The sequence below is a fragment of the Canis aureus genome, chromosome 16, assembly GCF_053574225.1.
Source record: "Canis aureus isolate CA01 chromosome 16, VMU_Caureus_v.1.0, whole genome shotgun sequence".
NCBI classification, from domain to species: domain Eukaryota; kingdom Metazoa; phylum Chordata; class Mammalia; order Carnivora; family Canidae; genus Canis; species Canis aureus.
In genome coordinates, this window is record NC_135626.1 from 36,357,363 (window position 1) to 36,370,291 (window position 12,929).

Sequence of the window (12,929 nt, forward strand, 5' to 3'; positions counted from 1 at the left end):
AAAGCCGGGGGCGGGGGCGGGGGCGGGGGCGGGGAGGGGGCGAGCGCTTCCGGGCCGCTCCCCGCGCCGCCCGCCGCTCCGGGGCTGCCCGGGTCTGCTCGGGCGGGATGCGGCGGGCTGCGGCCGGGGCGCCCCCGCTGGGGCCGAGGGACCCGGGCCTGGCAGTCGGCTCCCGCGCGCCCGCCGCTCCCGGTCGCCCGCGGCCTGCGCCCTAGCGCGAGTCCGCACAGGTAAGTGGGGGTGCGGAGCGGAGCGGCCCGGGTCCGGCTAGGGATGTGTGTGCGGAGGGGGAAGGCGGCGGGGGTGGTGGCCAAGACCTCAGCCCCCGGGGTCTCTCTCCTGGATCAGGAAAGAGGCTGGATCTGAATCGTGGAAGACAAAGCTGAGAGCACCTCTGAAGAGGCGGGTGGGTGCTGACGGGGGAGAGGGGTCCGGCTGTGCGGGGCAATGTGGAGGAATGTGGCGCTGTACCCCCGCCGGATGTGTGGGCCAGGACCGGATTACGGGATGGGGATGGGGGAGCTCTGTGGCTCTGGAAGGGTGTTGGAGGCTCTGGAGGGTTTTCCAGGGAGGAGTTGGAAGCTGTGCCTCGTGAAGGAAATGTGGGGGCATCTCCTGGGGTCGGGGGACAGCTGGGCCCTGCTCCTACAGTCCAGCTGCCACCATGGTGAGCCTTTTAGCACCTGGCGGGTTATTTGAAGCTGAAACTACAAGGGTTGCGGTGAGGCCGGGTGTTAAACTGAGAAGGTAGAAGGGGTGATTTATGGCTTCAGAGAAGCTATGTTTACTCCCAGACTGCTCTGGAAACCAAAAACCAAACAGAGCAGAGGCGGGAGGAGCCCCTCTCAGGAGTGGGAGGTGATGCCAGGTTCATTCACTGGGATTTATTTTCCCAGATGTGGGGAGATGGTGGGAACTGTCCCTTTGCAGGCGCAGGATGTGGTAGGTCTGTGTGATGTATAAGGAGAGTGTGCAAGCATGCACGTTGGAGGTGTGTTAGTGTACTGTGAGAGGACATTTGCACACAGGCACTCGGGCTGGGGTGTGTGGGGCACAGCATCGCTTTGTGAGTGGGCGTGAAGGGAGCTGGGAGGGTGGGAGGGAGGCTCAGTGTTCTCTGGTCCTGGGACTCTGTGTTATGGTAGCTCTGGATACACTTTGCTGCCCTGGGCCCTCACCTGGGGGTAGAGCCTGTTCTTGCTTTCCTCCCACAGCCACATGTAGCACAGTCCATTTGGTCTGGTCCCTGGCCCCTCCGTGCCATCTGCCCACGCAGCCTGATCTTCACTTTGAGCCTTTAACTTTGCCGTGGGAGACCAAGGAATTAGTAAGCATGGCTGCATGGGGAGGGGAGGAGAGATAGATGGTTTCACACTGGGCCTTGGCAGCCTTGGGTTCCACCATCACTGCTGAATTTACCCCCAAATCTCTGCTTGGGAAGGGGAAAGTGAGTACAAAGGGAAACAGAGCGAAGGAGCTATGCAGGATGGTGGGGGTGGGGAGGGAAATATTTTGACCCCAGATAGTTATTTCCTCAGGCCAACTGGTGGCTCTTGCATTTCTGTCTAGAAGCCTGGCTTTGCCTGGAAATTGTTTTGCATTAAATTTTCTCAGCCGCAGAATTATCTTTCCTCGCCTCCAGCTAAACTTGCATTTTTCCACCAGACACTTGGGCCCCGCACCAATGAAATCTGAGAGGAAGCGGCTGGGCCCTAAGTGGCCGTAATTTAATTGATTTTATCATAAATCATCAACTTGATGAAGAACCCGAGGTTTCAGTGAAGTAAATTGATATTAATGGGAGTTTCTTGAAATGCAAACTCGCTGCATTGTTGGGGCATCTTGAACTGGGGAGGTGGATTTCATGCGTCCCAAGAGCAGAGAGCCTGGACGTGGAGCCCGCACAGCATTAGGGGGTAGGGAAAGCAAGCTGTGAGGGGCAGCTGCAAGCAGACCCATTTCTGTGGGGGGGAGCAAAGCAAAGAATGGAACTTTGTTGGGGAGGGAGCAGAGCCTGACTCTGAGCCCTTCTGGCCATCTTGGGAATGCTGGTCTCCAACTAGGGGGAGGCAGTTGGGGAGGCTAGTAGGTGTGTGGGCAGAGTTGGGGGTCGGGTGAGAAGGCCAGACTGGTACAATGGGTGCATTGACTCCTGGTTAAAAATTGCCAGGTCAAAGCCTTCCTCTTCTAATTATACAAATTAATTATTTACTGCTCAGGTTGCTGTGTCCAAAAATAGCACTTTTGATTTGGTGATGGAGGTAGAGAACAACCTACCCTCCTCCCAAACACACACACACACACACACACACACACACAAGAGCAGTAAAAACTAGTGTATGAGCCTCTGTGGGGGCAAGGAGAACCAGGAGTGGGGTTGGTGCTCAGCAGTGGGGGTGTACACATTTAAATCCCAAGAAGAAATATGCTTTTGGCAGAGACAGTGCCCTTTATTGTCTAAATTCAGTTTATTACTACATATTGTCACTCATTTTCACATTAGCACACAGAGAACCACAAGCTGTCCGTCCAAAAAGGGACCTTAGAGATCACTTTGCCCAATGCCTCCCCTCCACATATATGCTCTGGCTTTCCAGAGGGGACACTGAGGCCCAAGGAATTCACTGCTTCAGATCATATAGCCGATCTGGAACACCTAGCATCCAAGCCTCCTGACTGCTGAGCCTATTGCCAAGTATGACTTTAGACAAATCACTTCCTGGCTCCGAGCCTCAGTTTCCCTGCCTGTAACAGTGGCAGGGGTTGGAAACGACAGTGTCTGAGTTCTCCCTAGGTCCGACCTTGGGAAACTCTCTAGTGCTTGGGAGCAGCTCACTTGTGAGCTGGAATTCTGAGGGCGTCTGGGGATAGAAGTTACTGCATGGTTAATCTGCAATATACAGGGAGCAATATACACGCCCAGAGCAGTAGATAGTTACTCTTACTGGCTCTAGGAAATCTATGAGAATCTGGACCATTCCTCCTCTTGAAGGTGTTTTTTTTTTTTAAGATTTTATTTATTCATGAGAGACACAGAGAGAGGCAGAGAGGTAGGCAGAGGGAGAAGCATGCTCTCTGTGAGGAGCCTGATGTGGGACTCGATCCCAGGACCCCGGGATCTGAGCTGAAGGCAGCGGTTCAACCACTGGGCCACCCAGGCGTCTCATGAAGTTGTCTTTATTTTCTGCAGAGAAGCCCAGACTGAGAACAACTAAAATAGAAGTCAGTGAAGAAGGGCTAGCTAGCTGGGTTGGATTGGGATTGGCATTTGGAGGGGGAGGGCTAAGGAAAGGCGGGGGAGGGGGGTGTCCTCCCTCACAGAGCAAGGCGTTTCCCCAGCCAGGCACTGGGCTGAGGCTGGAGTTGTTCAAATTTCGGTTTTTGAAATTCTTCCTACTCCAGCCCAGGGACTGAAATGTGGTTTCAGAATTATTTGGATACTGTAATGGTAGGCCACCACCTGTCCCCCAGTCTCACCCTGACCCCAGGGCCTTTGGGCCTTCTCTTTTGGGGGGAGGACACACACAGGGTGCTGCAGCATGTACAGGTGTCCTCCCAGGGCAGCCAAGACAGAAGGCCTATGAAGCAGATGGACCCCCCACCCTCTTCTTGTTCTTGTTTTCATCTCCTTTCCCAACTGGAAGTAGATAACAATTCTCAGAAGTTGCATGGTTGTGAGAGGGAGGTTTCTTGTAGGGTCAGGGATATGGGAGGCCACCAGGGGACCAAAGGTTTCCAGACTGCCTTGGGAAGTGTGGTCAGGTACAAGAGTTCTGGTGGAGAAGTGGGAAGAGAAGGGCACAACTTCATCTTTGGGGTTCCGGAAATGAGTCTCTGGTTTTGAGAGGAGGGGACACCCAAAGGGCTGGCAAGTCCAGACCCTGGCCCTATCCTATTCTAAGTCTGGGATTTTATATTTGGAGGCAATTCGGAAGGCCTTCCGCTGATTGGTCATTAATCCGGTGAGTTATTGTCTGCGAAACAGAGGTCACCGGGAGAGAGACATCCAATCTGTCAGGAGAGACCTGCCCAGTCACTGGCAGGCTGGGCCCCTGTTCGCCTCTTGCCCGCTGCTCCCTCGCCTCCCCAGCCACCCACCGCCTCCCCAAGCCGTCCCAGCCGCTGGGCTCCCTCTCGCCTCCACCGGTCTGCCCACCTTTGTCTCCACAACAGCCCGGGGCGTGGGGAGGGGGGCAGTCTGCCGTGTGCTGGGCGGGGGCTGAGCGCCTAGATGCGGCTGGCCCCGGATTCGGAACCGGCTCGCGCGCCCCCAAGGCGCCCGCCCGCCCGCCCCTGACTCCTGACTCGGCCCGCGCGGCTCCTGCGTCCGCCCCGCCGGCGCACCCGGGCGGCCTCCGCGGTCACCGAGCCACTTTGCGAACCCTCGTGGCTGCGCTGGTTTTTCTGCCTCCCTCTCGAGCCCCTCCACTTGGGGGGGGGGGTGAGGGGGAGAGAGCAGAGCTGCCGTTCATCTTCTCCAGCGGTGGCGGCCTCTGTCTTCTTTCGATCCCCCGCTTCCGCTGAGCCGGGTCTACACTGGTCTCCGCGCGCGCGGAGGCAAGGAATCTTCTCCTTCCCGCTTCCCCTTTGTTCCCTCCCGCCTGGGCATCTTAGGGGGGGTGGGGGTGGGAATCCAGATACCCAGAGCCAGCTTCATTAGCAATGTGATTTTACCACCGCCAGCTTTGAAATCTTTATTAACATTCAGGAAGAGATGGACATTCCGGGGCGTGTGTGGACTTCACACGACTCCGCTGCGGCCACAAAATTGGGCAGTGAAGCTGGGAAAGAGTGTGTGTGGGGGGGGGCGGGGCGGGGGGGCAAAGCCCAGAGAGGACCGGAAAGAAACGGATCTCTAATCGCCCGGCCACCTCCCCGCCCCACCACTCCCTTGGTCCCAGCTTCTCAGGGAGCCCTTGAAGTTGAGCTTGGGGCCAGATGCGGTCACCCCAAGGCTGGTATCAGAAATTTTCAAGGAGCCAGCCATTTTGTGATTATTGAGAGGAGGCTTTTCGTTTGCTCTTTGGTGGATTTTTTTTGGGAGAGGGGAAGAGGGAGACAGACCTGATCCCTCTAAGGCCTGGAAGGGTGGGCAGTCAGGAATGGCTCAGAGAGGTTTAAAGAGCTCCTTGTCCGCTGGTGCTGGGTACCGATTAGGAGTGGGGGAGGGAGGTGCTCTAGCGAGTGGGAGGGGGAAATATGCCCAGAAGGGGGCCATTTTTTCTCATTTTTACCTTTTTTATTGATTTCTGCCTTTGTTAGATTACCCTAAAGTCTCTGTCTTAATCTTTTCTCGGTTTTTCTTTTTCAATCTCCCCCTACACACACACACACACACACACACACAAAGTAAGGTTGCCCAAATTTCTCTACTTGGGTCCAGGAAGAAATTGTTCCCTCCTCTCTCTGGTCTGCCCCTAGATCATGACTTCATGGTCAGGGGTGATAAACTCCTCCAGACCCCAGTCTTCCCTCACACCCCTCTAATGTCTCCTTCTCTGAGTTCCCTGGCCAAACTCCTCACTGCCCCGCCTTTGTCCCCTGAAGTCTGAAAGGTCTCCGCCTGCAGCAACAGCTCAGAGGAAACCTGCACCCTCCATGCTGCCTGCTTCACCATCCACCTCCCAGCCTCCCAGCCCCAGTCAGGGGCAACTGGCCAGCCAGAAACCTCCAAGGAAGGAAGAAAAAAGACCAGAAAGAAACCAGACTGGGATCGAATTGCCTCCCAACCAGTTCCAATGGGCTCTGTTCTCCAGAATTAGTAGGAAGCCCCTGCTCCTCCTACCTCTGCATTTGAGGGTGCGTGTCCTCTGAAATTTTTCTCCAGGTCAGCTTTCTGAATCTCCAGTCCTCCTTTTCACCCCCACCCCACTGTGCCCCAGCTCCTGGTGTCCCCAGAAAGGACCACAAAGAGTTGAGGACGCTCTGGGAGGGGAAGGGTCCATTGCTGTCTTTGGAGAGTTCCTCCGCCCTCCCTCAGCTCAGCTCCAGGCGGGGTCCTCCTGCAGCCCTGTCTCCCAGCCCTGTGCAGCTGGCAGGGTGCCCTCTGGGTTTCTTAATTCCTTGAGGCAATGCTGTGCAGCCCCATAGTGATCAGTTGTTTCTCTTCTCTCAATTTTGCAATGACCTTCTCCAGCTAGTGGTAGCAACAGCTAGGAGAGCTGGACGGTCTAAGGTACATTTTTGACTCTTAATTTTGTGGAGTAAGAGGAAAGACCCAAAGGTGCTCGTTCCCTTAAGCCTCCCTGGGCTGAGTCCCCAACACACCAGGCCCAAAGCTCCGGAGAAATCAACAGCGTAGGTCCCTAAACTAGGGTCTAGAAATCTCAGGACAGGCTCTGTGCAGCCATGTACACAGGCAGCCGGTGATGGCGTTCTTTAAGGGTCTGGGCGTGAGTCATAACATTGGCTTGGGCTTGGGCATTTTCTTTTCCTAATACTACTAATAAAGAGAAAACTGGCTCCCACTATCTATCCTCACCACCACCCCCTTCCTTCAGCCACCAGCTCTCTAGGCAGGTGGCAGGGTCCTTGGTATATCACAGTGGGAAGCTCTGCATGTGGTTCTGTTGCTGGAGGGCAGGCAGTCCCACTCACCCCCTGTTCAGCAAGACCCCAAGAAACTGGCTGCTCCAGCCCAGGAAAACTGACTTAGCGGGATGGAAAGAAGTAGAAGCTGGAGGAGGCCGGGGTAACACTCTGCATGAGAGTCATGAGAGTAGGACCCTTTCTCAGCCCAAAGCAGAACTTGTGAGTGGGGTGTGAGGAAAGCCCTGCCAGACACAGCCACCCTCTCCTGGAGAGGAGACAATAGCTGGAACCATCTCTCACCTTTGTTCTCCCAGTCCCATCTCTTCTGGTGCGTCCAGATGGGAGAAGGCAAAAGCCAAGAATTTTAACCAGGAGGTCACAGGGTAGTGGCTGGCTCTGCCTCTGTCTACTCCAAGTGAAGGGAACAAGTTTTCCAAGGTGCCTTTGTAGAAAGGAGAGACTATCTGCCTTCTTTTTTATCCCCTAAGTCCCGACTCAGCAGTTAAGCAGAGTTGCAAATACTCATGCTTTGGGAGATGTCCTGGTCCTCTTTTTGTCTCTCCTCCACCGGGAGTGGCTCTTCCCCACCCCCCCACCCCAAATCTGCAGACACCTACATTCTTGGCTCTTGGTTCCCTCCTACAGGCCTCCTTGCCTTTTCCTGCCCTTCTCAAACACACCCTAAGAAAAGTTTAGCTTTTGTAGTCCTCCATGGTTGTGCCAAGAGTCATAAATCATGCAGAGCTAAGAGAAACAAACAGGTTTGTTCTGAATAATAATAATAACTACCCTCCTTCTCTTCTGCCAGCACATTTAAGGTGAAGCCATTTTGGTAGTTCTTCTCACCTTCTTAGAAGTACAAATGTCCTTATCACCTATTAGCCCCTTCTGCCTAACCGGAGGTGAGAATCTTAACAGAAACTTCTCCGTGAAGTTCTTACAGCCTCTCTATTGCCAGCCGCGTCTGGAGCTCAAGCTAAACAGAGTGCTCCTTTTGTCACCCTCTCCTCAACCCCCCTTCTCCTGCAAGATGGTCTGGATTTTTAAAATAATCACTCACCGCTTGTTGTCTGTTCTCAAAAGGGGGGGGGGTGTTTAAAAAAGAAAGGTCTGGCTGTCCCCCCTACCAGTTGGAAACTGGGACTGGAGATTTGTGGGGAGAGAGGAGGAATTGGGAGGGTGTGGGGGAAGAGAAGAAACAGACTGGGAGATTTGGAGGAGGGGGGAGCCAGGGCAAGAGGGCGGGAGACCCAGCCACTAGTCCCCGAGGAGTGAAACTACAAAAAAAAAAAAAAAAAAAAGCCCTAGTCCTGCCCAAGCGAATGAACAGAGGGGCACCCAGCAGTCCCACCCCCAGGCACTTTGGGTGCCTTTGGCTAGGCCTCCCCACCTACTTCTCAGCACAATGGTTTACCAGGGGGGTGCGGGGGGGGGGGGCTGTGAACTCCACTGGCTTTGCCTTGCCTGTGCTCCCTTCTTCCTCCCCGGCCAAAAATCTCAATTTAAAAATTTACCTGTTCTGGGAAAAAAAAAAAAAAAAAAAAAAAAAAACAACAACAACAACCCAACCAACAAACAAAACCTCAAACAAAAATCTCTACCTTCTTTCCTTTCTCACTTTTTTTTGAAGGGGGGGTTAAAAAAATTTCCCCCTCCCCCATCACCACCAACACCTTCCCTCCTTATCAGGCATCTAAGCTTGCTAAAGGGGGAGTGGTGGGGGTGTGTGTGAGCTTGTGTGTGTGTGAGTGTGTGTGTGTGTGTGTGTGTGTGTGTCTGTGTGGTTTTTTCCCTGTGCAAAAGCAGAGGCCATTGTTACGGAGAGTAGGGCGTACCAGTCTTGTAGGGCAACCACACTGTGGCGGCTTGGCCGAGCCGGAGCCCGGAGCCGGATTCTCAGCGAGCTGAGCCGCCCGAGCACCTTTCGGTCTTCTTCTATTTTTTTCCCCGCTCCCCCACCCCCTCCCTCCTGCGCACCCCGCTCCTAAGCCGAGTGAATTGAAGCGGACGCCGCGCGGCTCCTCCGGCCGCTCTGCCCCTCGGGCTCCCCAGCCGGGGTGGCTATTGGGGGGGGGCGACGCAGCTTTAAACAGTGGTCTTTTTTTCCTTTGCCTTCAAGGAGGGGAGATTTCTCGCCTGCCGCTCGCGCTGGGGCTCGATGTGAATATATATTATGTCTGCCTGTTCTCCCCTCGTCGGTGGCTAAGGTAAGCTGGACTGAAATAGGCTATCAGTTTGTGAATGGCGGAGAGTATGTCTCAATGATTTATGGCCCATATGACTCCAATCTCGGTTCAAGAAGAGTTCACAAGCTTTAAGCTTCCTTCCACGCAGCGACTCTCCTCTCTCTCTCTCTCTCTCTCCCTCCCTCCCCCTCCCTCCCTCCCTCTCTCTCTCTCTCTCTCTCTCCCTCTCTCCCTCTCCCTTCTTGCTTCTCTCCTTTTCTCCTCTCTTTTCTTTCAGCAGCCAGATCCAGGGCTGAATTTTTTCCCCCGGCTGCTGAGAAGAGCTTAACCTTTCTCTCCTTTCCTTTCCTGTTCTTTTTTTTCTTCCTTCCACTATTTTTTTTTTTTTTTAAGTCCTGGAAGGTGGCCTATCCCCTCTCTCCTGGCTTCCCCCGCTATTGTTACTCTCCCCGGCTCTTTTCAGGGGCGCGTCTGGACAGGTGGGGTTCTTGGGGTGGCTCACCGCCCTGCTCCAGCGAGACCCCGGGGGAAGCCCGGAGCCACCGTCTCCCTCCCTCCCTCTCTCCCGAGAAGCCATATGGAGCCTGGATTTTTCCAACATGGAGGCAAGGGAAATAGACATGTTTGGCTTAGTAGAGCTGCTCCCCACCCCCTCTCCTCCTGGATCCCTAGATCTCGGAGCCCCTCCACACCTTCGCCTCTTCTCACTGTCCCATCAGCCAGGCCTCTGCGCCCTGCTGCTGAACCAGGCCTGCCAAAGGCAACTCCCCGAGCGGAGTTGCTAAGGCGCCTTTTAATTCGGTTACCTCCAGCGCCCAAACTTGCTGCCCTCAGCCCGGTGTGCTTGGAACCTGCCGCTGCTAGCCGGCGAGGCGTCCTGGACGCTTCCTCTTCGGCTCCTTGGGCCAGCATAGCCGGTGGCCAGCCACCCCGGCAGCGGCCGAGACAGCCCGGAGGCGGCAGCCAGGGGCTAGCTCCATCCACAAACCTCCCGGCCCTTTCTCGCCGCTGGCGGAGTCTCCATTCTTTCCTGTTACGTCTCTGGCTTCTCCGATTCCCACACTCGCCTGCCTGGCCTCTGTCCTGCGATGGTGTGCAGGTTTATTGCAGGGTGAACGTCAGGAATTTCGGCCCCAGGCGTCTAGTCAGATTATTGCTTTATTATCATCATCATCATCATCATCATCATTACTGCTGTAACAATCATTTAGACTAAATAAAGCCAGGGCCCAGCCAGCCAACCCTTTCCAAGGTTTTTATTTCATTCTCTTCTCTATTAATAACAAACTTAACTGATGCCTGTTAATTAATTCCCCCTTCATCCCGGGCTGCTCCGAAGCTAATTTTGGTTAAATCATCAGAGGCTAATGGTAATAATAATAAAGGGATTGGGTCAGCCTGGTCAAATGAACTCCAGTTCTCTTCCCTGGACGGACCTGCTGCTTTACCGACCCATGTGTATTTCCCAGAAATAAATTCTTCCCAGAAACCAATCGGAACTCAGGGCTACCCGGGCTCCCTTTTGAGTGTAAATCTGTGCCATTAAGAAGGGGATTTATGTGTGGGAGGGACTTCCCTCACCTGCACTCCTTTTATTTTCCTATTTTGAGTTTTCTTTGGAGTTGACCAGCTGTGCTGAATGAGATTTAAGTAGACCAAACTCACATGTCAGAAGAGAGGGTCACTCTGGAGGTTTTATGAAATGCGATGGTGAGAGATGCGGGAAGACAGGGAGGAAAAAATGCAGTCAGAAGTTTTAGAGAAATACACAAAATCCTATGACAGCTCACAGCTTTATTCTTTTTGTATCATTTTAAAAGTCTGCATTAAAATAATGATTTTTTTTTTGCCTTGGAAAACTTCAGCAAGCAAGGTACTCTGTTTCCAACCCAGAAAATAATATTGTTCTGATTGCTCTGTTGACTTTCTTTTTTTTCTGCCTTGGGGAAAGATGTTCTCATTCAGGAAGCACTTTCGTATCTCTTGATAGAAAAGTCCAGCCGTTATCCAGTTTCTCTCTTTTTTTCTTTTCTTTTCTTTTCTTTTCTTTTCTTTTCTTTTCTTTTCTTTCTTTTCTTTCTTCTTTCTTTCTTTCTTTCTTTCTTTTCTTTCTTTCTTTCTTCTTTCTTTTAGAAATGAAAGGAAACAGACTGTCAAGGAAAGGATAGGGAAAAAAATTAGGTCTGATGAAAAAAATGGAGTGGGGAAAGACCTGGGCCAAATGGTCACTGCACCAACCAGTCGGGCCAGGGAAATGGAAACAATCCTGCTCCATCTGGAGGCCCCATGGGGGCTGCTAGCTGCTGGGTCCCAGCCTTGGCTGAGCAAAGACTCAGATGGAAAGTGGTGGTACCTGCAGCAGAGCCATGGAGGACGCTTAGTTCTGCTGGCTCCTGGAGGCTAAAAATCTTCTGGAAGTTTCTAGGTCAGGCTGATGCTGTCCTCGTGAGGTGGGAGGGGAGAGAGAGGGTTCCTCACAGGAGAAGGTTCCCTGCTCAACTTGGTTCTCCTTTCTGTCCCCTCGGAGATCCTCTGTTTTTTGGGTTTTTTTTTTTTCCTCCAGGCTAGACTGCTTGGGTAAGAAACCTAGATGGACACGGAGCGAGGCAAAGACAGGAGACAGGAGGCCTCTCAGCTCAGAGGACGGTGTTGGTGATGCTTTTATTTTGGAGTCTCCTAGTTCCCCCCTCCTTGAGCCACCCAGTCCCAGAGTTAGTGGTGGAGGGGTGGGTAGGGAGGGGGAGGAGGAGAGCTCAGGAGATGGCACTAAGTCACTAGTGAAGCCCTGGCCTTCGCTGTAGGAAGATTCAATACTTAGGCAGTCCCCAAAGGAGTAGAGTCCTTATTTTTGAAGTGGAAATAAAAACTGGTGGGCTTTTTCTTTAAAATTAAAATAAGAAATAAGCAAAATCCATTTCAGGTCAGGGAAGTGGCCTCAGCATCTGCTTTGAAGATGTTGGGGTGGGGGAGAAGAAGAAACCCTATTGATGTCAGTTCCCTTTTCAGCTCCTAAGATGGATTCGAGCCCCAGTCCTCTTCTCCCCCTTGTGTCTCTTCTCTCACCCCGCAGGTCAGCCGCTCCCAACGGACTCGGGAGGAGGGGGGCAGAGAGGGGAGGGGGGGTCCGGCGCCTCACGTGACCCCCGCGGGTGCCAATGTCCGGTCGTGAGGGTATCAGGCTCTTGCAAGTTGCCACCCACTGCCCGGGCCTCGCCCAGCGATGCAGAAAGCCACCTACTACGACAACGCCGCGGCAGCACTCTTCGGAGGCTATTCCTCGTACCCTGGCAGCAATGGCTTCGGCTACGACGGTCCCCCCCAACCCCCCTTCCAGGCCGCCACGCACCTGGAGGGCGATTACCAGCGCTCGGCGTGCTCGCTGCAGTCCCTGGGCAACGCCGCCCCGCAGGCCAAGAGCAAGGAGCTCAACGGTAGCTGCATGAGGCCCGGCCTGGCCCCCGAGCCCCTGCCGGCCCCGCCCGGCTCACCCCCGCCCAGCGCCGCACCTACCAGTACCACTAGCAACAGCAGTAATGGGGGCGGGCCCGGCAAAAGCGGCACCCCCAAGTGCGTTCCGGGCTCCAACTCCACCCTCACCAAACAGATATTCCCCTGGATGAAAGAGTCAAGGCAAACGTCCAAGCTGAAAAACAGCTCCCCCGGCACAGGTACCAGCTCTCTGCCTTCCTCCTCGTCAGCTTTTGTCAGAGCCAGGAATGTCACTGTTATTCTAGCACCCGGCCCCTAGGCGCCCAGGCGGCGGCCTGGGAACAATGTCAGGTGGCAGCTGCGGCAGCAGCGCTTTTCCCGCCCCCCACCCCACCTGATGACCCCTGACCCGCCAACACCCTCTCCTTCCAGCCATCCTCCACCTGAGCTCCAGAAAGCCAGGTGCTCGCTCGGCCTCAGCCCTCTGCAAGGCCGCAGAGCCACGAGACGCTGCCCGTAGACGCAGAGTCGTCAACGATTGATTATTATTAAGTATGATTACTGTGGGTATTAATCACAATCGCTCGGGCGGCCCCGGGGTCTCGGCCTCCAGGCAAAGCAGCCTCTTCGAGCCACACTTCGGCGCCCTAACCACCCACCGAATGTCCAGATTCCCCCAGGGGATCTCCTTGGCCGCCCACCTTGTCCACAGGACCCGGCGGGAAGTGTGTGTGTGTGTGTGTGTGTGTGTGTGTTGGGGCGCGGCGGGGGGAGGTCTTCCCA

General features: G+C 54.3%; 1 protein-coding gene and 1 long non-coding RNA gene across 15 annotated transcripts in view; one reads left to right on the top strand and one right to left on the bottom strand.

Annotated features, from left to right (window-relative positions):
• The window catches only part of HOXB3 (homeobox B3), a 56,608-nt gene that overhangs the window by 40,943 nt on the left and 2,736 nt on the right, over positions 1 to 12,929 (top strand). For 6 of the 14 annotated variants that reach the window (XR_013354502.1, XM_077852899.1, XM_077852900.1 and 3 more), the window contains 2 exons: positions 8,651 to 8,738; positions 11,788 to 12,385. Coding sequence is in view for 13 of the 14 variants with exons in the window: in XM_077852899.1 (XP_077709025.1) it covers positions 11,938 to 12,385 (448 nt within the window). In the remaining variant the exon portion in view is untranslated. Of the gene's footprint in view, positions 1 to 155; positions 231 to 5,245; positions 5,800 to 8,052; positions 8,459 to 8,650; positions 8,739 to 11,280; positions 12,386 to 12,929 lie in introns of those variants that run through there. The other 8 variants (XM_077852898.1, XM_077852904.1, XM_077852905.1 and 5 more) reach the window with 7 other exon arrangements.
• On the bottom strand, positions 10,492 to 12,527 carry LOC144286450 (uncharacterized). Its single transcript, XR_013354505.1, has 2 exons — positions 11,071 to 12,527; positions 10,492 to 10,867 (listed from the first exon to the last, which is right to left on the bottom strand). It is a non-coding gene; the product is annotated as an uncharacterized LOC144286450 (long non-coding RNA).